The following is a 24,129-nucleotide window of genomic DNA, read 5'->3' on the forward strand; positions in this document are numbered from 1 at the left end:
CTCATACAAAGACCATTACATTTGAAGGGGTTCAAGTCAATCATGACTTGAGGAGAAGTGGCAATCACGTAATTTACTTTTCTACTCAAATAACATCCACATCTGCTGAGGGGCAATAGGCTGCAAGGTTACTAACATTATTCAGTATGCAAAACACAAATGGTATTTATTATTTAAAATTCAAACCCACGAGAGTGTATATTATAGTGATCCTATGTAAGTTTTTCCATTCTAAAGTTCCACACATCTCCCTCCCTAAACGCCTTGTCTGGATTTTACGTTTTTGGTCAGTCGACTTGATGTAAGCTGGTCAGCATGGTCAGTTTGGCCAATACATACCACGAGTAGAGATCATTCTGCTTGAAAAAATGTAAACCATAAAAATTATCCATCCTTTGAACTTTATCTGGTATATTGAGTTCTAAAAATATTTTTCATAAAGTAGATTTGCCACTGGGGTAAAACAATTTTGCATGAGAGGTCAACTGTTCAATTTCCTTGATACTGGAGCACTGGTTGGCCACATTCTTAAATATCTCAAGACACTGAAACTGAATCCTTACAAATTCCAGAAACTAGTGAAATTCCACTGTGACCAGGTGGAAGTTCTTTAACATAACTGTAGAAACTTTAACTTGTTTTACAAAAGCATAAGATTTGAAGATGGAGTAGGTCACTGGAACATGACACACTTTTCAAACTTTCTCACAAATGTCATTTTCTACGCCGTCTACTACTTTCATAAGAGCTTTTTGCCATAAAACAAGCTGACCAACTTCTCTAGCTATACGCCTTCTAGTCATAAAAAGCAAACTAGGAAAAAAAAATTTTTGGATGGGGAGTGCTTCCACGAGTGCTGGAGGCTCCCTGCTAACTGACAGCTCTCACCATCACCAAGTCACGAGAACAGCAGATGAGAACTCAGTGAAGCGTCTTCTCGGGCTCTACTCTGTGTGGAAAAAAGGGCGCTCCATCTGGGGGATAAGCAGCCATGTATTTATAGCCGGGGTCCACACTCCTGTCTGTCTCATCTCCATGTGCTAATGAAACAACCCAAATGATCAAGATCCCGGCCTCCTCTTCCTCTGCTAACAGAATACCAACTTCGCAGGGATCTTTGCTCCTCTTCTCATCTTGGCTTCGTACCACTATCCGCAGAAGGGAGAGCTGGTGTGAAATAAAGAGCAACGTGCCAATACATGTACACTCCAGAGACTTGGTGCTTTGGCGATAATGAAATTGTATTGCAAATGCAGGACCTAGCTCGGGCCTGCAGCCAGACTTCTCATTGCCAAGGGCACAGCCACTGTGGGTCAGGTGTTAATCGCAATACATGCATGCTTCCATGCATAAACACTTCCCCTGGCTTGTTTTTGTTTTTTTTTTGTTGGATAAAGTCCCTCTTAGAGAGGTCTCATACATCCACTGAAAGCATGGGTTGTGGACGTTGACCAATTACTCAACCTGCGTGTATTGGATACCGACGTACACAATGTCGTTAGACCGTGCATACAATGCTGTTTGGTCCAGATGGTGTCCTCACTGCCTTGTCCTTATCATTCACCCTTCCAGTCTTATGTGTACGAGAGCACATACTCTCCAAAACAGAATAAACAGCAGTGGATTGAAAACCAATTCCAAAATCTTACTTTTTGGCGAGGGCTCTCCTCTCCTCTGGGGTATAATCAAGGGATCCTATTGCACCCTCTCCCTTGGTTGGCATGAAGCCGATGATGGCTATTAGGGCGGTTCGAACTGAAAGAGAAAACAAACAAGGGGCAGGAGGGAAGGGTGTGGGGGTTGGAGGGGAAGAAACCAACAAAACAAAATGAGACAGAAAGAAGGAAAACAAGACCTGTTCAACAACAGTGGATGGAGAGCAAATGGTGAACGGGCCCTGGATCCCACGGCAAGCAGCGGCAGTGGGTTAGGTTCAGCCCACGGTGTTACGTAAGTATGAGTAAGGCTTTGTTTTTTGGGCATAAGCCTGGATTTACTGCTGGCCTCTGTGAGGACATCCGCTGGCTCCACTCACGCGCCTTCCAGCTGTCATGGGGGGGGTTTACAATATGGCTCGGGTTGCTGGGTTGGAGGGGGGGGGGCAGTGTTTGTCAGTGTGATGATATGCTGTGTCTGTTCTGCGGTCTATCCAGTTGACACTTGATGGGACATCCTGACAGAGACTGGGTAATTATCTATGAAGTATAAACCCACTTTACCTGCTGTGCATGATGGACACGCTACTAATTTGTTTAAAGAATTTCTATAATAGTCACTGGCACTATGTCTTTTTAGTTGCTGCGAGCTTCCGAATCGTATCCTATTTATCAAGAAGGGCTTTCTCTCACACAAATGAAAACTATTAGGAGATCTTCAGGGTCACTTTAACTCATGGTAACAGTTCAATATTTTATCACTTTTCCTGTGTTGGACATGTTGTTTCTTATAATGAAAATTGTTCCCTGTAATTACATCTGACCCTGCAGTAAATCCATATCAATATTTTGTTTGACACATAGCTTCTGTATATGGCCCATTGTTTATGCACCATCACTGAGCCACCACCTTTGTTGACAGTGGAGTTACTGGATACTTATGTGACTAATAAACACAAGTCTTATGTCTGCTTTAAGGCTGTAAAAGTAAAAGGAATTGTTGGTAGCGAAAATACAGAAGCTCTGTATTTTTCCATAAGACTCTCCCCACATACAGAGTTCAATTCTGCAGTGAACCTAGTTGAACAAACCTTGTAAATTAGTTTGACTAAACACATTGCAGTATTGCTTTAACAGCGTTAATGTTCAAAATAGCAGCAGCTAGAGACAGAATTACAGCTGCTTCTGAAGTAGATAGTACAAAATGAGGCCACAGTTGGAACTTCACACACACACACACAACACTGATCAATAACCTGCCTCCCCACAACATGGCATCATACCTAACTGTAATATTACCAAAATCCTATTATATATATATATATAATATAGTAACGTGTTATATTACTTCATTACTGCTAAAAGTGATATATTACTGTAACGCGTTACAAAAGTAACGTTAAGTACCCCCGACACTGAAAATAAGATAGCTAGCAGCTACATTAGCATAGCTCAATTTGGTGGATGGTTAGCCGTCATTAATGATGTCGTAGCATCCACCAGAATGCTAAACACTGCACATATAACATACTTAACATTGATTTAGACTGATAAAAACTGTTAAACATGAATAGTTTGGCTACATATAAAAATATAACCTAGTACCATTTGAAAGTCCTCTCTCTGCATGCTGGTCTTTTTCTCTCTGTATTTTTTATTTTATTTTTTAAACTTTTTTGGCATTTTCTGCCTTTATTCCATAGTGATAGTAGAGAGAGACAGGAAAGGCAGGGGAGAGAGAGGGGATGACACGCAGCGAAGGGCTCAGGCCGGACCCTAACCCAGGCCACCATGGCAAGGATTCAGCTCCACGTGGTACGTGCGCCACCAGGTTAGCCACCGCCGCACCCCCGTTTTTCTCCTTTTGCATGGCTATTGCGAGAGGATTCACCCACGGTCTGCAGTTTAATGTGTTTTTTTGCAGAAACTACATTTTGCTAAGTATATATTATTTGGGACTTTAAGTAGCCATTCGTAATTTGGATTTAGCAACCATAGGTCATTGAACTGGCATTTGCCTGGCATGTTGGTCAGTGCTCGAAGTAGAGGGGAAAAAAGCACCCCTGTTACTTTTGACGGGAGTGGGGGGGGGGTGCACTTTGGGCCTCGCCTCGACACAGAGACCCAAATACACTAAATACAATTTTTTTTGAAGTCAACCAATAGAACCCGGCACAATTAGCTATAAATCATCACAAAATGTAAGTTATAGTCCCTTCCTGCTACACACACAAAGAAAATATATACAAATAATTAAATTTCGATCATCTGAACACACTGCGTAACTGATTATTTCAACAGTGAACACACATTAAATCATCATTTTCTCTTGATAGCTGGTTGTGGTTGGCATTCTTAACAATACTTTGCACCACCGCAGGCTGTGTGTCACCCGTCCCAAACCGGGGGGGGGGGGGGCTAAACAATGGGTGTACCTGGGCGAACAGCCGTATATTTGAGCTAGGAACACTTACGAGAAAGCACAACAGCCCACGACACAGCACAGCGATCGGCTGTATGCTTGCAGCCCATGCAGAGAGTGATAGATAAGAAGAAAGTACATCAAGCTTGGCCCAGAAATCCAGATGTATAAGAATGGTATGGGGTGAATTTTGAGAGGACGGAGTGCATGAGGCTCACACTTAGAGATTCTGGTAGGCTAAATCCAAGCACTTTTAAGGATCTCTTTATTGCACGGTTAAATCCAAGCATTTCCAATTTCTTGATTTTTTTTTTTTAATCCAAGTAATTTCAACTACTTCCCAGACCCATGGCAACCCTGGGCTTAGTGCACAAACCAAGTTATCCAGCAATGCTCAGCAAATACAGCTGATGAGGACATTTTGTTCTCCCTGACAGCTTTATATTCTAGCCATCTCCCTCAAGTCAGTTTTCACAGCATGTGGGAGAACTTGTTCTTCTGAGATCTAGGGACCAGCAGGGGAATTCAAACTGCTAGGCACCCTCAGGCCATTAAACCTTACAGGGTCTCCAAACAGGTTCACCACAACCTTGGTGCTAAAATGCTGCAATTCATCTCAATTCTTCAGCTGGGCTAACCTTCTGTCATTTAAAAATAAGTGAAAGAAAAGAATTGCTTGGAGGAAGAGCCATGACATTCCTCTAGAATAAAATCTGAGGAAAGTAACATGGGCGGCCGGGTTGGCAATAGGACAGATTGACTATGAAAAAATGATTTGTCAGTAGAATGAAACAACCCATCTAGACTTCACAGAAGCAGCTTTATACCCCCTGCCGATGTGAAGCCATTGTCTCCCCTGCACCACCCACTTCCTCAACCCTCTCAACAACTTCACCCTGGTGTCAGGTTTTCTGATGACTCCCCTCTGGTTTTGACTCTATAGAAAACAAAGTTAAGAAAGTTCCAAGACAAGAATTCCAAACTGCCTGAAAGCAAAACCAATCAAACACCACCCTCAGGAGAGTGGATTAAAACATTATCCATTTCAAAATATCATACTTTTTTCCAGACTGAAATTTTGGCTTGTTAATTCTGATGTCTCTTCTGTGATACATTGACAGCCATTCTAAGCATCCTACTATCGCATCCATCTAGCTGTTTCTGTACAGACTTTGTCACTGTCCAGGTCTCGGCACCGTAGAGTAAAACTGCTTCAACAGTTGCCACAAAAAGTCTAACTTTTATCTTTCTTGACAGCGTGGAGGTCCATATTCTTCTCAACTTATGGCACGCACTCCAGGCAAGTGACAAATGTACAGCTATATGAAGAGCTCCCAATGGTATCCACAAAAGTGCAACAGAGAAGGATGCATCCCGCAGGCCACTGCGTGCGTCACAGTGATGAAGCTGCCAACAAACTTGTGCTCTGGCAACCACCTGATGGAAAAACTCAACGTGGTAGAAGAAGGATCACCTATGTGGACAACCTACTAAGGGACACAGGGGTGGAGAATGTACAGGAGCTAAAAACGATCATGAAAGAGCGGGATAGTAGGAAATTGCATGTGGAAACGGTTATGGGGCGTCCTGACCAACGACCTAGGTGAGGTGAGGAGGAATTCTGATGTACGGCCAGAATAAATGCTAAATGTGACTCTTGTCTATCAAGTAACTCTTTTCTTTTAGGTAACACTAGTTAACGTGACAGTGGGTTAAAGTGTGCAGCTACACACAGCAGAGAAACAAAATGGTTCCATACTTTCAAAGACCATTTCTGGAGATTCCTAAATTGTTCAAGTGTGGATAATATATAGCTTGGAAGGAAACATAAACATACTGCTCCAAGAAGGTTGCCAGGTCTCCGGATGGTGGCCAGAGATGCTTAGACAAATTTTCTTCCCAACTTCAAATCTTCCATTCGGCTACAGAGAGACAGAGGGAGGGAGAGGGAGAGAGAGCGAGAGAGAGAAGGAAAAAAGGGGTGGGGACATGGGATGTGTACATGTTGATGGAGATAAATACATGGAATTTTCATTAGGGGGACATTTCCAGAAGTTAAAAGGCTGACTAACGAGCAAAAGTGAAACCGTAAAAGGTGAGGAAGGTGGATACGGTGTTTATATGTGTGCAGAAATGAAACTTGTGAGACGAATGTATGATTTGAAATAAGGCAAATAAATAAACAAAAATGCAGCTAGGACATACAATAAAAGAAGCATCTGTCACAAAGTGTCAGAAGAGAGCGGCTTTGATCAGGCTGTCATTAGTGCAAGTCTTACACGGCTGTCTAAATGAAAGACAACAACAATCTTATAATCTAACAAAAACCACTGCCACGCCACCTGACAGCGGGGTGACAGCCCTTCCTTTGTTCTGACAAAAGTCACCGTGTGTGATGTAACCAAATGTTGCTGAGGGTAAATGACACGCCGTCCATTTTCCTACCCTTTGATCATCTGACTTGACGCCTTTTATGGGTCACCCTGGTGAGCAGATAATCTGATGTGATTGAGATGTGATGTTTGTTGGTGAAAGATGGGGGGGCGGGTTGTTTCTCACCGTCAAGAGGATGATGCTGGGGGGCTTCATGGGGTACTCCGGGGGGAGCACAATCCTGCCGTGGTAAACGCCGCCGTCGAAATCGGAGTCTGGGGGCCCGCGAACGGAGAAGTGCCACTCAAAGAGATTATCCTGCAGGGAGGTGAGGGGGGAGAATGTCACATTGGACACAAGCCAGAGACATGTACAGCAGAAGGAGGCTGAACCCACTGACTTCTCCTGTCTCTCCGGGTTGACACAGTGCGGGTGACTGGCAGTGATGTGTCCCATGCAGTGTCGCCCCCTGAAGCAGCAGTCTCCCACCATATGCCTTCTAGAGCCAACTCTTTTCATGGTTTACATTCCAAATGAATATCAAATCAGCTGATGTAACAGATTAATGCATCTTCAACCTAAGGGGGAGGTACTGATCTTAGAAATCACCCTGTGTTGTCTTTGTTTGACATGAAAACTTTCATACATGTGTTTATGTGGCATGCAGTTGGATGAAACTGCTGCACATCATGTGATGTTACACAGTGACAGCCGGTTGCAACTTTGGTATAGATCTGCTCCAAGTTCTAAGGTGGGTCATAGCAGTGATCAGGGATCGATTTCATTAATATATACAAAACAATATATTTCATCATATCATATATTGAATCCCATTGTTACCATGGCCACTGCTACTCTGACCAAATTAACTTCTGTTGGTTATAACTGCTCCCAAGCAGAGCGTTCCTTTCTTATTTACTTCTAAAGAAGGTTTAGTCACTTTGCCCAAAATAAAGGAGCTGTGAATACTGAGCTGATGCTTTGGCAGGATAGAGTTGTGTTAAATCATAAATGGAAGGATCCCTTTGATAATTTCCTTTAGATTATTCAAAATGTACTGGATTCAAAGAGAGAAAAATAATGCCCCTGCCATTTATTTTTTTGGATTTTTCCCCCTGCCCCTTTTCTCCCCAGTTGTATCCGGCTAATTCCCCCACTCTTCCGAGCCGTCCTGGTCGCTGCTCCACCCCCTCTGCCAATCCGGAGAGGGCTGCAGAATACCACATGCCTCCTCCAACCTCCAATACACGTGGAGTCGCCAGCCACTTCTTTTCACCTGACAGTGAGGAGTTTCACCAGGGGGACGTAGCGCATGGGAGGATTACACTATTCCCCCCAGTCCCCCCCCCCAAACAGGCGCCCTGACCGACCAGAGAGGGCGCTATTGCAGCGACCAGAATACATACCCACATCCGGCTTTCCACCCACAGACACGGCCAACTGTGTCTGTAGGGACGCCCGACCAAGCCGGAGGTAACATGGTGATTCGAACCGGCGATCCCTGTGTTGGTAGGCAACAGAATAGACTGCCATGCCACCCGGATGCCCCCGCCCCTGGTATTATTTTCTTTTTCTTTTGCCAGCCTGGGCTAGATACGTTATCCTTTAAATAGTGCCATTATTTGATCAATTTTTTTTACAATTTTATTTTTTAAGGGCAGTTTATCCCCATTCGCAGGTGGACTGTGGCTATCTGACAGTGAGATTTTCTATATTTTTTGACACTCTACCTGTTCTTGTTTTAGTCAATAGTTTATCCAGCAGCAGTTGAAATGTTCTTACTGCAGTGGTCTTAACTGCTGAATTGATATAGTCAGACTGCGGGCACTGAGTGAGGAGGACTTACTTCCAGTGGCTGGGCGTGGTAATGCTCTGTGGGATCCCTCAGTTCCGCTGCCTCCTTCATCAGCCTCTTTACAGCTGGTGTCAGGTAGCAGGAAGTATATAAACACACACACACACACACACACGGAACACAAAAATATGGTGCTTAGAGGAGCCCACAAGGAAGAGAAGCTGACAACCTCTTCGCCGTCATTATAGCTGACATCCTCAGTGCTTGCAGTTCCCCCTCGGCCTGTTGGCAAGCTACCCCCTCGCCCCCACCCCACCCCCATCCTTGCCACTTCCACCCCAGACGTCTTGATACATTCCCATCTACAGCAGTTTCAGTCAGCTGAGACTCCCTGATTTGAGGCGTGCAAGGCTAGAAATGTTCTGCTGCACCCCCCCCCCCAATCTCCCTCCCTCAGTAAAGGGGATGGTAACAGACAGACAGACAAACAGCATACACTGGGGCATGGGGGGGGGGGGCTCCATGTATCCAAAATGAACAAAGTCTCTGCTGCACTCACACTGACTGTCACTCCTTATTGAAGCTGCCACAGAAACAGCTAAAGATTCTAGATTCAATAATTTATTGCCATATCAACGTTACAGTTGATTTGGAATTTGCACTTAAAGGTTTGACTCTCATCATCCACTGGAGCACAAACTAGGAGTCATCAAGACGCTGTACCACCGAGCCAACAATGCCCCCACCGACACAGTGGCTGGAAAAGTGGAGAAATCCCACATTAACAGGCCCTGGTTAAGTGTGGTTATCCTAACTGGGTGTTTGTCAAAGCCAGAAAGATGCCCAAACAGTGCACCAGCTGATCGAAGAGAAGAAGGACAACAGCTGCCTAAGCATAAACCAGTGGTGATTCCATATGTGGCGGAAGTGTCGGAACAGTTGAGATACGCATTTTCCAAACATCACGTCTCCATTGCTTTCAAACCCCAAAACATGCAGCGCCAGAAGTTGGTCTACCCCAAGGATCTGGTCCCCCGGCACCAACAGAGCAATATAGTGTATGCTGTTAAGTGCCGGGAGGATTGCTGTGACTTTTACATCGGGGAAACCAAACAGACGTTGGCCAAGAGGATGGCACAACACAGAAGAGCTAACACGTCAGGCCAGGACTCCGCAGTCTACACCCATCTACAGGCCAATGGCCACTCTTTCAAGGATGAGGATGTGCACATCCTTGATAGAGAGGAACACTGGTTTGAACGGGGAGTCAAAGAGGCCATCTATGTGAAGAGGGAATGACCATCCCTGAACTGAGAAGCAAGGGCTAAGAGTACATCTGTCGCCATTTTACAATGCTGTGATTGCAACCATTTCCCAATTCTCTGTGAATATTACACATAGCCACTGAAACTCTAGTTAATGCTCACGGTAATTTGAAACCGATCATTTTCGGTCATTATGCCACTGTATTGTTTATAAGGGTGGGGATACCTGCAGTCAGTTGAGACCAAACAGGTCACTTAGTCAAGTCAAGTCAATTTCACTTGTATAAACAAGCGAAACTGGAAAAACCATCCCTCAACAGAGGAGGAGGTCTGCGACACCACCTATCTCCCACTTACAATGCTGTCCTTTCATCTCTACCCAGGAGACTCAAGAAGTTTAGCCTCCAAGAACAACAGTCGGTCACTAACGGCTCCAACGGCTCATGACCACTGAATGGAGCACTAACGAAGTCGAAACTAACACCCCCAATGACCGTCGCTGCTTAACATCGGATCACAAAGAGCCACACATATCAATAGCTCTGATAACGACGGGCGTTGCTACACATCGGAACACAAAGAGCCATGGACATCGTTAGCTCTGGTAATGACTCCAAAGAGGATAAATATCTGAGTTTCATCACCAGCCAGTCAGACTAGCTTGGTCTAGTCAGAAAGGCACGAACTGATGAAGCCTCTTGGATGAGAGGCGACACGTCTTCACGGATATACGTATACCAAGTCCAGTTGCACTCAATTCAATTCCTTTGGATAACCATGACCTGGATGAATGAGAACATTCACAGACATGTACTGCAGGCATTTCCTGCCCATTTTCTTCCAATTTTCCCAGGAAACTCTTGATAGACCTGAATGTATGTAATTTAGTCAGGTCTACGTGTTGTAATTGGTGTTGAATTCTTGTGTGACCGTCAGTTATTTTTGCTTACACATGTCTCTATAACTTAATTCTCACCTGTAAAGTTTATGCTGGCGTTGTTTAACACTGTGCAAAATGAAACTGTGCAATGAGACACAATGTAAACTAATAATATAGGAAATTTTCCATGCATGTTTAACATATTCCTTCAAAAGTCATAAGTGAAGAATTTCAGAACCATATCTATTTCCATGCCAATGTGGTGACAGGCACGGGCACAAGTCCATGAATACTGGGATGGCATCCATCCAGCGCTTTACCTGTGCCCCCCTCCATAGGGTTAGTGGTTGTGTCAGGAAGGGCATCCGACATAAATTTTTGCCAAATCAGTATGCGGATTGATAAGACCATACCGGATCAGTCGAAGACCAGGTTACAATGGCCACGACTAGTGCTGTGCCCTTACAGGCTACCGATGGAAACTATAAAATCTGCTGTGGCAACCCCTGAAAAACAGGGAACAAGCCGAAAGAAGAAGATATTTCCATGTCAAATCACATCAATGCCATTTCATCTTCTGTCCAAGTTAAAACACTGCCCAAAACATACTGGTTGCTAAAAGATGCGTGACCATTTAGCAGATCCATCCATCCATTATCCGAACCGCTTACCCTGCTCTCAGGGTCGCAGGAGCCTATCCCATTAGTCAATGGGCGGCAGGCGGAGAGACACCCTGGACAGGCTACCAGGCCATCACAGGGCCCACGCACGCACGCACCCGCCCACACACACATTCATGCCTAAGGGCAATTTAGTATGGCCGATTCACCTCACCTATATATGTCTTTGGACTGCGGGAGGAAACCAGAGCAACTGGAGGAAACCCACGCAGACACGGGGAGAACATGCAAACTCCACACAGGGGACGACCCGGGACGACCCCAAGGATGGACTACCCCGGGGCTCGAACCCTGAACCTTTTTGCTGTGAGGTGACCATGCTAACCACTGCACCACCGTGCCTTGGCAATTAGCAGATGAATTCTCATAATGGCATGAGTTATGCTCGGAAGCAGGAGGCTTGCTGCTGCCACTGTGCAAAAACAGCATCTTTTTAATAAATGTATTTCTGATTTTTCCTTCTTTCTCCCAATTTAGTGGCCAATCGATCCCTATTTTAGTTCAAACACCCACCCTCGCACTGCATGCGTTCGCCAACTGCATTTCTCCAGCTGGCAGTCTTGAAGGAAACGCCTCGCCACTTCCGGGACAAGGCGAATCCAGACCGAACCACTGCTATTCCAACACACACAGAGACGCATTCATGTGACAAACACACACTGACTCTGCGCCCCTCCCGAAGACAGCGCTGCCAATTATTGCTGCTTCACCGAGTCCGGCCATAGTTGGATCTGACAAGACCGGGGCGCAAACCCCAGTCCCCAGTGGGCAACTGCATCGACACAAAGCCGATGCTTAGACCGCTACACCACCGCGGACCCTATGCAAAAACAGCATCTTAACTTGTAACTCCCGCTCAAGGCGAGAAGACAGTAAACAAACTTCCAGTTAAGGGGTCAATATCAACCCTTAGCAGTGTTTTGGAAGCTGACGCTTGGGAATCAGACACCAGAGAAACATATGCCAGTGTTTACCCTTGTGACACAGCCCTGCTTGCAACACATTAGTGTCCTGCTACATTAAATTGAAGACAAAACCCCTGTGTGACTCCAAAAGCAGTAGTTGTACAAAGGTGGCAAGGATGAGAAGGGTGGTAATGATGAAGATAATGATATGAACAGTTTGCTCCCTGTCCTGGCAGGAAAAAACACGTACTCCTAGATGCAATACTACCCTGTAGCAGCCCTCTAGCAATTGTTGTAAGTCTCCAGCAAGGAGAAAGAAATAGGCAGGGCAGGGTATCATTAGAAATAGCCCAAGGCATTGCCAAGGGTCAACTCCAACCAACTCCTTCCAGTCATCCTTCAATGCAAGGTCACAGCCTTGTGTTTGCTGTACTACTCTGCACAAGGTCAAAGGGGTGGTTGTTAAGCTATCAGTGAGAGTGAGGTCAACTGGCTTTAGCTTGCTCCAAAAGCACTCTTACAGGGCTGGTACAACAACTATCAGCCTCAATTCCCTGGATTCCTGAAGGAGGAAACACGATGGCACTGAAAATTGGAAAGTAATCGTGAAAGGGGAAGCGTAACTAAGAGGTATTCACAGAGGCAAAATTGGTTTGGAATCCAATCGAGTGTGGGCGACTAGGGTGTTGAGATAGAAATGAAGGCTGTGAAATGAATACAGGGGAAGATGCAAGAATGTGTGTGTGGGCAAAAATAGGGGGGCGGGGAGCAAGTATTGGGGATGAACATCAAGGCGAGCTCTGAGTGCCTTCAGTCGAGGCAGCAGAGCAGAGAGATGGCCTTGACACCATACTGCTTTCGGGACACTTGTTATGCCCGTTTCAGCCAAGGGCCAAGTATTCTTTCACTTAAAACTATGTGAACCAGCATCACAATTTTGTGCTGGAGAGGAATTGAGTTTTTCCCTGTCTCCCTTGAATATACAAACACGAAATTGTGAAGCTTTGTGGAAGAGCTTACACTCTCAATGAGGCTCTCCCCTTAAAAAAAAGAATGAGACTCAATTTTGGGGGGGGGGGGGAGAAAAATAATCAGAGCATCTTGGCTCATAAAACGAACAAATACTTCATGGTTTGGAAGTTTGGGATATAGAGGCTGTTCAGGGGAATATAAAGCCGCTTAACAAAATTTAGCAATGTTCTTCAAAGTTCTGTGGCAGAAAAAGAGCCAAGCCTTCAATCTTCAATCCAAAACCCAACAAGATTCACTCATGAGCATAGAAGTAATTTTCACCAAAATAACCACTCTACCTTTGGGCTTGCCATGATGGAGGACACAAGAGCCTGCATTCTATTTTCAATTTAGTATTCAATTAGGCCTCCAAGTGATGTGCTGTGCCATGCAGGTGCTTGCAATGTTGTAGGCCTAGGCGCTCTTCTGTTCTGCAGATTTCTCATGTCATTTCCCCTTTCCAAAGGAAAGAACCCAAATAATCAAAAATGCCTTTAAAAGAAAAAAGGTAAAACAGGGCCGAGCGCAACTAAGCTGGTCTGGTCATCAAGACAAACAATATCATTAATGATAGCCAAACTAACCACACAGTCTCATATTTTGGAAATCTGTCAGTTGGCTCTCCTGAGAACATCGCGGTTGGCTCTCCTGAGAACATCAACTTTCAACATGCAAACTCCACACACAGGATGACCCGAGACAACAACCAAGGTTGGACTACCATAGGGCTCGAACCCAGGACCTTCTTGCTGTGAGGCGACCGTACTAACCACTGCACCACTGTGCCGCCCCAAGTGGATATATGAAAAATACAAATTAAAATATGTCAGCACTTGAGAACATTAGTGAACCATTTCAGTAGGAGAATGCCATGAAAATGATAGTTCAAGTGTATTCAGGCAATAATAGCTTGTCGAGCATCAGCCAGGTAATTGTAACATGCAAAATGTCCATGCTCAATAATCCAGGTAAGAAAATTAAAGAAGGTGAACTCAGTTCATCTGGATACAACATTCACCAACAGACACGACAGAGTACATCTGTTACCATCTTGCAATGCTGTGATTGCAAGCATTCCCAATTCCTCCATGAACAGTACACATGGCCACCGAAACTCCAGCCAGTGGTCACACCCATATTTGCACACGAAACTGGTCGCCGGTTTTGGTCATCATGCATCTGTTGCCCTCTTACAATGCTGTGATTGCAAACATTCTCAAATCTTCTGTGAATAGTACACATGGCCACCAAAACTCCAGTCAATGGCCACACCCGCACATGAAATCGGTTGCTGGTTTCAGTCACCACGCAACTGCACCGTTTATAAGGGGTGGGGACACCCGCAGCCAGTCCAGACTGAAGATGCCACCCAGCCGAGCGACGACATACATCTGTCAACATAAGCTGTATCCAGATGAACTGATTCAACCTTCCTTGATTGTACAGTGCAATTCATGCAAATGATGTCATCTCCATGTAATTACTATTCTCTTGCCAAATATGTGGTATGGGCTGGAGTTTCCGTGAACAGCTGACTACAGGCTGAAGTGGTTAAAATGAGTAACTTAGCATAGCAAGACCACTAATAACAAACCAGCAGGCCGAATACCATACTAGCAATTTTAAACAGAATACAATAATCATCGAGTAAATAAAACATTTTCATATCGGTGTGACTATCACCTTTGCCTTTGTTTACCCACAAGTAATGCTAGTAGTAAAAGAAAAGTCCAGCATTTGTTTTGGTGTACAGGTAACGCTAGCATTAGCAATCAGAGCGAGTCCATAGTCAGTCAGGGACCATAGCTAGTTGTTAGACCGGGAAGCTAACATAAATAATAGTGCCATAGTACTTTACCATGCATGGTTATTAACTTCGAACCAAAATGTGCTGACTAGGTGACCAGGATATGCCTCATAACCTTTTAAATTCAGGAGTACTCTTTTTGGGCAACTGACCGATTTTTTCCCAGGGCGATTTCCAAAGACAGCAACGACAAAAGAAGCTTCATTTCACGAAGACTTGGGCTACTTACTAAGGTGACCAGTTGAGGAGTGCATTGGTTAGTGCAAGGGCGCCCTCGCTACAGTATTTCAATTGTCACAGAATCATTATCGAAGAGAAAAAGGTTGAGGAAGGCAATAAAATAAGAGATAAAGTCTGTGGGAGAGAAAGAAAAGAGTTCAAGAGAGAACGGGAGAGGATTTTTCTGAGAGCAATTAAGCTGAGTAGAGAAGATGAAGGATGATTCGGTGGGGAGAGGGAGACATGAGGTGCTTCTTGAAAAGATGGGTTTTTTTAGCCCATGGAAAATGATGGGGCTGGCTCCGCTGTTCTGACTAGATGGGAAGGTCATTCCACTATTCGGGAGCCGGGAGGGGGACTTTGAAGATGTTGATTAAAATGCAAGACTAAGTTCTTAGTCCAAATAAAGTTTCCCTGTGCTTTCAATACACAGCAAGCAACATTATGTAGAGGAGGAGAGGATTGGACGACAAGCACTGCTGACCAGAGAAAGTGAGAGGCACTGAGAGCTATGTAAATCTGATCTGAGCATGTGCGCCTGCATTTATTTGTGTACACGTAATTTGTTTCAGGGTACCCCGTGTGTGTATGTTATGCAGCCAACGTCCAAAATTAATTTTTTGGCTTACCTGCCAAGGTGGCTGGTGGTAGATGATAAAATTTACTGGCCAGACATGTTTTTTACCAGCCAAAAAAAAAAAGAAGCTTTTTACTATTACAATTTGCTACTATTCAGCATGTCATCTTGGTCTCATATGCAATTCTAAATCAATATTATAGCACTGTGAGGGGGCATCCGGGTAGCATAGTGGTCTATTCTGTTGCCTACCAATACGGGGATCGCCAGCTCGAATCCCTGTGTTACCTCCAGCTTGCTCGGGCATCCCTACAGACACAATTGGCCGTGTCTGCGGGTGGGAAGCCGATGTGGGTATGTGTCCTGGTCGCTGCACTAGCACCTCTTCTGGTCAGTCGGGGCGCCTATTCGGGAGGGGGAACTGGGGGGGGAATAGCGATTGGGACAGCAACTAAGAGTGAGGTAACTGGCCGGATAGAATTAGGGAGAAAATGAGGGAAAATTCAAAAAAATAAAATAAAATAAAAAAATTCTAGTACTGTGTAGTAACAGTATGCAGAAATATTAATTCGAATGTTTCAACACTAAAGGGTAACACATTTGAATTAATAAATTCAGTGGTATTCGCCTTTTAGTGCAAGAAGGATCATTTATTAAGGATCTTGAGAATATAACAATTATAGAGGAACTAAGAACAAGCAAAAATAAGTAACAGTAATAAGTTCAGAGTCATAGTTCATATTAATGTTTTTTTTTCTGTAGTAGCATGTTCAGTCTTCTTCAGGCAGTTCACTCTCAAAGCGACTTTCCTCCTTCTTGTCTCCTGCTAATCTCCACATAGCTGGGTTTGTTTTAACTGCCCGGGTGACAACAAGTACCTTAAAATACTGTAACAAAAAAGAGCGCGGTTTGATGACTGACAGAATTACGTACGACGCACGACACATGACACACGCAGCACAGGAGATCTAGTAGACTGTAGTGACAACAAACCAGGAGCTTTCTCCAGTGTGTGAAGGAAATAATTTTTTTTCTACTGGCCAGCGTGGTGGGATGTCTCCATAATTTACTTGCCAAAGGCTAAATTTACCCGCATTCGGCGACTGGCAAATGTTAACTTTGGACCCTGTATGCAGCTTTAGTTCCAATGTATGGAATGTGCTAGGATGCTGGGGGTGACAGTAAAGCTGATGCATGGCGTAAACCATCCTGACAGCCTCTGTGAGTTAGCAGCCCTACAACTGGGCCATGGCTACCCAGCAGGCCCTGGCACAAGCCAGCAGCGCCAGGCCTTATCCCTGTGGCAATGGCAAATGAGGCATCGGTGGGTGTGTGTGTGTGTGTGTGTGTGTGTGTGTGTGTGTGTGTGTGAATTAATTAATTAATTAATTGTAAAGCACATTGAGTGGCTGTTGCATGTAGAAAAGCGCTACATAAAATGCAAGTGGACTGATTGATTGATTGATTGATTGATTGGTTGATTGATTGATTGATCGATCGGTTTAGCTAAGCATTTGGGTTCTGTAGAGGAGGTGCACTGTTGATCATCTTCGAGCAAGGGCACATGTCAAGGTCTGGGTAGGTTAGATGGTAAGCGAACAATCAGTTCTTGTAGTCAACGTGTTTGAAATGGGCACAAGTAAAGACCTGAGCGACTTTGACAACGGCCAAATTGTTATGGCCAGAAGACTAGATCAGAGCATCTCAGAAACAGCAAGGCTTGTGGGGTAGTCCCAGTCAGTAAGTGGTTAGTACCTACTACAGCGGTCCAAGGAGGAGCAAGCCACAAACCGGTGACAGGGTGTTGGGCGCCCAAGGCTCATCAATGCACGAGGGTAATGAAGGCTACCGTGTCTGGTCCTAACCGACATCTACCATTAGCACAAGTCACAGAAAATTTTAATGATGTTATGGGAGGAATGTGTCACAACACACAATGCATTGCACCCTGTTGCGTATGGGGCTGCAAAGTCGCAGACCAGTCAGAGTGCCCATGATGACCTCTGTCCACTGTTGAAAGTGCCTACAATGGGCACGCGAGAATTGGAACTGGACCTTAGCGCAGTGGAAGAAGGTCACCTGGTCCAATGAGTCTTGTTTTCTTTTAGATCATGAGGATGACCATGTACTTGTGCACTGTTTACCTGGAGAAGTGATGGCACCAGGATGCACTGTGGGGAGACAAAAAGCTGGTGAAGGGAGTGTGATACTCTGGGCAACGTTCTACTGGGGAAACCCTGGGTCCGGTCATTCATGTGGACATCAGTTTAATACGTGCCAACTACCTAAACATCATTGCAGACCAGGTACACCCCTTCGTAGCAATGGTATTCCCGGCCACACATTGTTCGAGAACAGTTTGAGGAACATGATAAAGTGTTCAAGGTGTTGTCTTAGCATCCAAATTCTCCAGAGTTCAACCCAACTGAGCAAGTGTGAATTGTGCTAGACCAAAAAGTCCAATCCATGGTGGCTCCACATCACAACTTACTGGACTTGAAGGAGCTGCTGCTAATGTTTTGGTGCCAGATACCACAGGTCATCTTCAGAGGTCTTGTAGAGCCCATGCCTTGGCAGGTTGGTACTGTTTTGGTGGCACACAAAGGACCAACAGCGTATTAGACAGGTGATGATAATGTTTTGGCACATCAGTGGATACTGTGTGTGTGCAAACACACATATGGGTTTTGGGAAATTCTGACCCTATAGCATCAGGGAAAATTTGTAAAACCTTACTTAAAAAGCTCATTTTTGGATAGAAAAAGTTATGTTATACAAGAGAATTTTCAAATTTCCAACCCATCGGAAAAGCTGAACTCCCAAGGAGTCAGAAAAAAAGGGGGGAGGGGGAGAATGAGACATGCAGGCAGAGACAGTGGAAGGAACAGAGAGGAACAGACAGACAGACGGAGAGATAAAATGGAAAGGAGAGAGCAGAGATTTCTTCCGAGTCAAAAACTCTTCTCCCTCTTCGGCCTGCTTTCCATCGCTCTTCCTGAAGTCAGGATTCCCCACTTGGGTAATGTATCAGTGCCATGCAGTGTGAAGTCAGGAGCGTCACAGAGGTGCGAGAGACTATCAGGGTCAGACAGGCACACGGGGATGAAAGAAAAGCCCGTGGGAGGTGTCAGCACAGCGCCTCATCTACCCAGATCTTCTGGGATGGTGGCTGACAGCCTCTGCTTTGATGGCAGGGCCAACAGCAGCTCAGACTCAGGCTGCGCCTCTTAAGCCCTCAGGTCATGGAATCTATGCCCTGGCTGTGATGGCTGCCAGTGAGTGAATGGCCCAAATCTTACAGGGCAAAGTTTGGGTGTCAACCGACATGCTTTTCACCCATCCATCAATCCATCTGGAATACTTCTCTCTGAAGTGGGCCGACTTCTTTTCTAAGCTCAATCCAAAAGAGATAACCCGCTGACATCTGATCAAAGGGGTATGGAAGGACACAGTGGGGATTTTTGTTTGCTACTGTCAAAAAAAGTGAGCATGTCAAATGTCTACTATTGTGTAGCTGAAATCTGGTACAGTATCTGATGTAAATAAAGATGAGGGGAGGTGATGTGAAGCTGGTTACGAGGCTTTTGATAAAAAAAGAAGATTCCGCGATTTTGTGTCTTCATTTAGCTAGCTACTGGATTTCCCAGCTTTGTGAAGACAAATCTCTTTGATGGATTGGGTAATAGTTTGCTACATGTAGAAAAACATTTTGCACTGATTATACAATAGTGCAGAGTTGTGCGGAATATGTGTGAAACTTTATAAAACTTGACAAGAGCCCCTCTGACACGGCAGAGAAAAGCTAGAAGGCCAGCGGCAAATGGGGGGTGTTCGATTTCTCATTGCTCCATCTCCCTGAAATGTCGCTGTCAACGTGGCTGTCTGGATGCACTGTGACAGGCGCTCCCGAGGAATCCGTACTACCATGTCAATCCCGTACCGCTTTTTTTTTTTTATTTGGTCTCTTCCCTACAGTAACCCTGAGTAACAGTGACAAGGAAAAGCCACTGGCCCTTACTGCGCACCCCTGGAATCCAGCTGTTTGTGGGGGGCTAGTTGCTGGTACAAGATGATAGCACGGTGATCCCCATATGTGAAATTGTCTTACGTAACATACACACTCATGAATGTCAGACACCGGGGGATGAATCATGTTTAGCCCGGAGAGAAAAAGGTGCGGGGATGTGGGGCAGTAGTTAATAAACAGCTATAACTACAGAAACACTAAAAGCACATACAGGCTGGTGAAGAAAAGGAAATAAAAAATCCCAGGAGCTCAACGCCACCTACTCAAAAGTCTGAGCGCTTCTTCCACCACCGCTGTCAGCCCACTCATCGGCGAGGCACAGCCTTGAGGTACAAAACGCAGCTAATCCCACCCTCCTCAATCCGCTGCTGAATGCAGTGTAAACAGCATGCCACACTCTGGATTTGGACAAGGTAAAGGTAAATGTGTGTAAATCTGGAGTACACCCGACGGGCAGTTACCAAGAGGCCAGTAAAAGGCAAACAAACACAAAGCACATGTCAACGCAACAGCCAACAACACGGTCATGTGACTACAGAAGAAGGGTAAATAGACATGGGGGTATTCCTGGGATGACACACTAACCTGCTAAATGACTACCTTCATGCAAAGAGCAGTGAAAAATAAACATTTGATCTTTCAAAATTAGGTTAACCCCTTAACCTGTTGTGGGGAAATACTACTCATCAGCCCTGGTGACAAACACTCTGCTGGCAGAACCCATAGTGGGCCATGCACCCTTCGTGTTTTTATGCACCCTTTGTGTTTTTATTCAACTCAATCCCCTCACCATCTGATTTTAATGATTGGTGAGTGCATCTTCAACTTCAGAGTGGGGAGAACTTATTTGTGAAATCATCTCATATACTTAGTTGAAATGAAACTGTTAAGTCTTGGGCAAATTTGTATAACAGGAAATGAAATACAGGCCAGTTGCATTTTTCAAGCTTGGCAAGTCATAACTGAAAACCGAACTCACCCAGAAAATCTCGTTCTAACTCCCCGACTAAACAAATTAAGTGTGGCTGGGGGTTGGGGGGGCTGTCCTGGATGTGTGTGTGTGTGTGTGTGTGTGTGTGTGTATCTCCAGAGCAAGTGAGCAGAGCTAAAACAAACATCTAAATTTCCATGAAACTCTGACTTGTGATACGTGACTGGTGATACGTGGCATTAACCTGCTCCTACAGGTGTGTCTTTTCCATTTTAACTCACAGTTTTTAATCTTATCCTTCCAAACAATGTTAAAATGCCCTTAGAAAAGCAGTAATACACCAGCTGTGGGTCCATTGAAAAACTTAACTATGTAAGCATGACGACAACAGTTTTGAAATACTCTTTGGTCCCCGACATTATTTTGAGGCTACAATCTGAAAAGGGATTTCAGAACATTGTTTTAAAACCAGCCCTCTTGTATGACACGTGGGCAATGCTTACCCAAATATGTGCTTTGCACCTCAATTTCTATTATCTGTGAAGAGGAAAATTTACCCATGTGGCCAGCTTCATTAACTTGTAATATACTGAGTACACTGAAATCCATGAAAATTAAAAAGAAAAACTAGGATAACCCAAAATATCCTCATAGAATACTGTTAAGTCAAGTCAATTTTATTTGTATAACCCGATATCACAAATTACAAATTTGCCTCAGTGGGCCCTGTTCTTTTCCTTATAAGAATGTAAGACCTCTGACCAAGGTAGGAACCCAGAGGAATAGAACATTTTCAAAAAATCTCAGCCTTGTCTTTATCACACCAATGTAAGATTTAGACAATATTCTAATACATAAATTTGGCTCCTGAGAAATAACCTTTTACTTGTCTCACTCAGGTAGAAACACAGAAAAGGTTTTTGATTTTAGTGTGACTCTAGTTGTTATTACTTGACACCAAACACTAGCGGGTAACAGTAACAACCAAAAATAACCTTCATGGTTTTCCGAATTTTACTGTGAAATAGCAAATGTTTATGTAACTCTCATTTATACTACAACCATCCAGCAGGCAAAGCAATGACAAATTTCCCAGCTCTGGGAAGACTTTAAAGACCCCCTTAAAAACAAGATGGTTCATCTCAAGAGGTTTATCCTTCTAATAAAATGTTATCGTGTTATCAGACAATTGTCTATTCTACCCTGTTTAGCCATTTTTGCATGTAGCCAACAATCATTTGCAAGTCCTATGTAATTCAGAAAAATCTATGCCTAACTGGCCGATTAGACAGTAAAGATGGCTTGTGAATTTGGAAATGCACATTAACAAAATGCTTCTTCGTTTGCCTTCAAAACAATTTCAGTAGTATCTTCCACTTTTACGAATGTCTTTCCTGCTTATACCCTAATATTTTTGGTAAAGTTGTGTACTCCTAGGTCAATGACAAGGCAACTTTAAAGGCAACTCTTGAGGAGCGGCACAACTTCACATTAGTGATTTGGAGAAGGCTTTCTGTTTAAATTGGCTGGTACTACTCGGGGCTTAAAAACTGCATGGGAGTTCCCAGCAGCCATCAAACTTCAAGTCCTAGCAGCAGTACTCCAAGAATTTCTTAACGAACAGACTTACGTAACATAGTTTATCAATATATATATATATATATATATATATATATATATATATATATATATATATATATCGTGATATTTGCCTACATGTGAACAAATTCCATATTTTATAATGCGGTAACACTTTAGTATGGGGAACATAGTCACCATTAATTAGGTGCTTATTAGCATGCAAATTTGCAACATATTGGCTCTTAATTGGTCATTATTACGTACTCATTAATGCCTTATTCTGCATGGCCTTATTATACAACCAGTAAGCCATTAACTATGAGTTTTCCCTCTATAACCTCAGAATTATTGCTTATTAGTAGCACCATCTCAATATGTTTCGCTTAGTATGGACTTTATAAGGTGGTAGTACCACAAGAAGAGTTATTCTCCCTTACTAACACTTAATGAATATGGCCTGTTCTTACATAACAAAACACAAAACTTCAAGTGTTCATAGTGTTAAATTACTCTAAATTAAGTTTTTGTTACTTAGAATATGTTCCCCATACTAAAGTGACATCTTGATCATTGCTAATTCACTAGTAATTAAGTTTTTGTTACATAGAATATGTTCCCCATACTAAAGTGACATCTTGATCATTGCTAATTCACTAGTAATTAAGTTTTTGTTACATAGAATATGTTCCCCATACTAAAGTGACATCTTGATCATTACTTATTCACTAGTAATTAAGTTTTTTTTACTTAGACTATGTTCCCCATACTGAAGTGTTACCAATAATGCAAATGGGGGTCACCACACTGAACAGTTTGGTAATAATGTATCAAACCACAACTAGTTTCCAAACAGCACTCCTTCGAATACGTCAGCCCTCGTTTTGTGATAACGTTTGGGTAATACATTCTTACCATCCTTAACGTAAACAACAGAGCTGTGGATTAAAACTATGATAACAACCGAATTTCATCCAGATGAAGGACAATAAACAGTAATATGGAGTTGCTGTCCAGCCCTGTTCTAAACGCAAATCAGTAAGGGGACCAGGGGGACAGTGTCGTACTTAAACGACACAGAATGATTACATTCCTCCCACGTCACCTTAGCTGTGGATACGTTGCGGGGGATGATAACAGTGTGTGCTTCGCAGTCATTGACAGTCAGTTAATCTATAGACGTGTACATCACATGTTATAGATGTAAAGTACTGACAATTTAGCAATTAAGTTCACCATCGCGGAAGTGAGAAATTAAACGCCAGCTGGCTCAGGCGGCTAAGGAAAAAAAAAACGAATAAAATAAAAGCCGAGTTGCGTCACGTATCGCGGGTGTCGTCCCAAAACGAGAGGCAAAGCCCTGAATGGCGAGTTTACCTGGACTCCTGAGGTTGTACTTGTTCTCCATGCTGACAAACGGCCTCAGTGGTCAAGTCTTGCCGAGTTTGCGTCGCTCACTTAGCTAGCTGCTAACGGTTAGCTCCGGCGTTAGCGACGCAGTTTAGGGCTGGCTCCGGTCCTTAAATCTGACCGAGACGGTCAAAAGTCTGCGCCGCTACCCTCTGCTCGGTTATCGGGTCGAGTGATAGGCTACGCGATATTTAAATCTACCTACTGACAAGGCGGAAAAATTTGTATTAGGACTTTTGTTTTGTTTTTGTTTTTTTCCTTTCTTTCTTTACACGTTAGCGTCGGCTGTTGGTTCGGAGTCGTTAAACGTCAGCTGCGTGACGTCACGAGAGGGGAACGTAAACAGGAAGTTGAGGATCATCTTGAGGGACTTGAGGCAGGGCAAGTGTTCACGGCCTCTCGCGGTCAACAAATCCTATTCTGTTCAAGTAAATAGCATCCAAAAAACTAACATAGTCTGCCCACTCGGCACTTATTGCATGTCTCTCCGTCCTGGAAGAGGGATCCATCCACTAATGCTTTCCTCTGACTTTTCTTCCGTTTGTCCTTATCCGAATATGGGTGTAAGGATAGGGGGTATCGCACATTGTCATT

At 44.0% G+C, this 24,129-nt stretch overlaps 1 protein-coding gene and 1 long non-coding RNA gene across 2 annotated transcripts in view; one reads left to right on the forward strand and one right to left on the reverse strand.

Moving 5' to 3' along the window:
- ube2j1 (ubiquitin-conjugating enzyme E2, J1) overlaps nt 1-23,842 on the reverse strand; it is a 35,158-nt gene extending 11,316 nt beyond the window's left edge. Inside the window, exons 1-5 of the mRNA XM_056294887.1 lie at nt 23,503-23,842; nt 8,297-8,370; nt 6,637-6,768; nt 5,915-5,999; nt 1,650-1,755 (exon numbers count right to left, since the gene is read on the reverse strand). Of these exons, the coding sequence (XP_056150862.1) occupies nt 1,650-1,755; nt 5,915-5,999; nt 6,637-6,768; nt 8,297-8,370; nt 23,503-23,533 (428 nt within the window). The 5' untranslated portion in view covers nt 23,534-23,842. The remainder of the gene's footprint in view (nt 1-1,649; nt 1,756-5,914; nt 6,000-6,636; nt 6,769-8,296; nt 8,371-23,502) is intronic.
- Nucleotides 1,850-5,710, forward strand: LOC130125337 (uncharacterized). Its single transcript, XR_008811423.1, has 3 exons — nt 1,850-1,950; nt 3,359-3,486; nt 5,335-5,710. It is a non-coding gene; the product is annotated as an uncharacterized LOC130125337 (long non-coding RNA).
- Nucleotides 23,843-24,129: the final 287 nt, after the last annotated feature.

Source organism: Lampris incognitus, chromosome 15 (assembly GCF_029633865.1).
Source record: "Lampris incognitus isolate fLamInc1 chromosome 15, fLamInc1.hap2, whole genome shotgun sequence".
NCBI classification, from domain to species: Eukaryota; Metazoa; Chordata; class Actinopteri; order Lampriformes; family Lampridae; genus Lampris; species Lampris incognitus.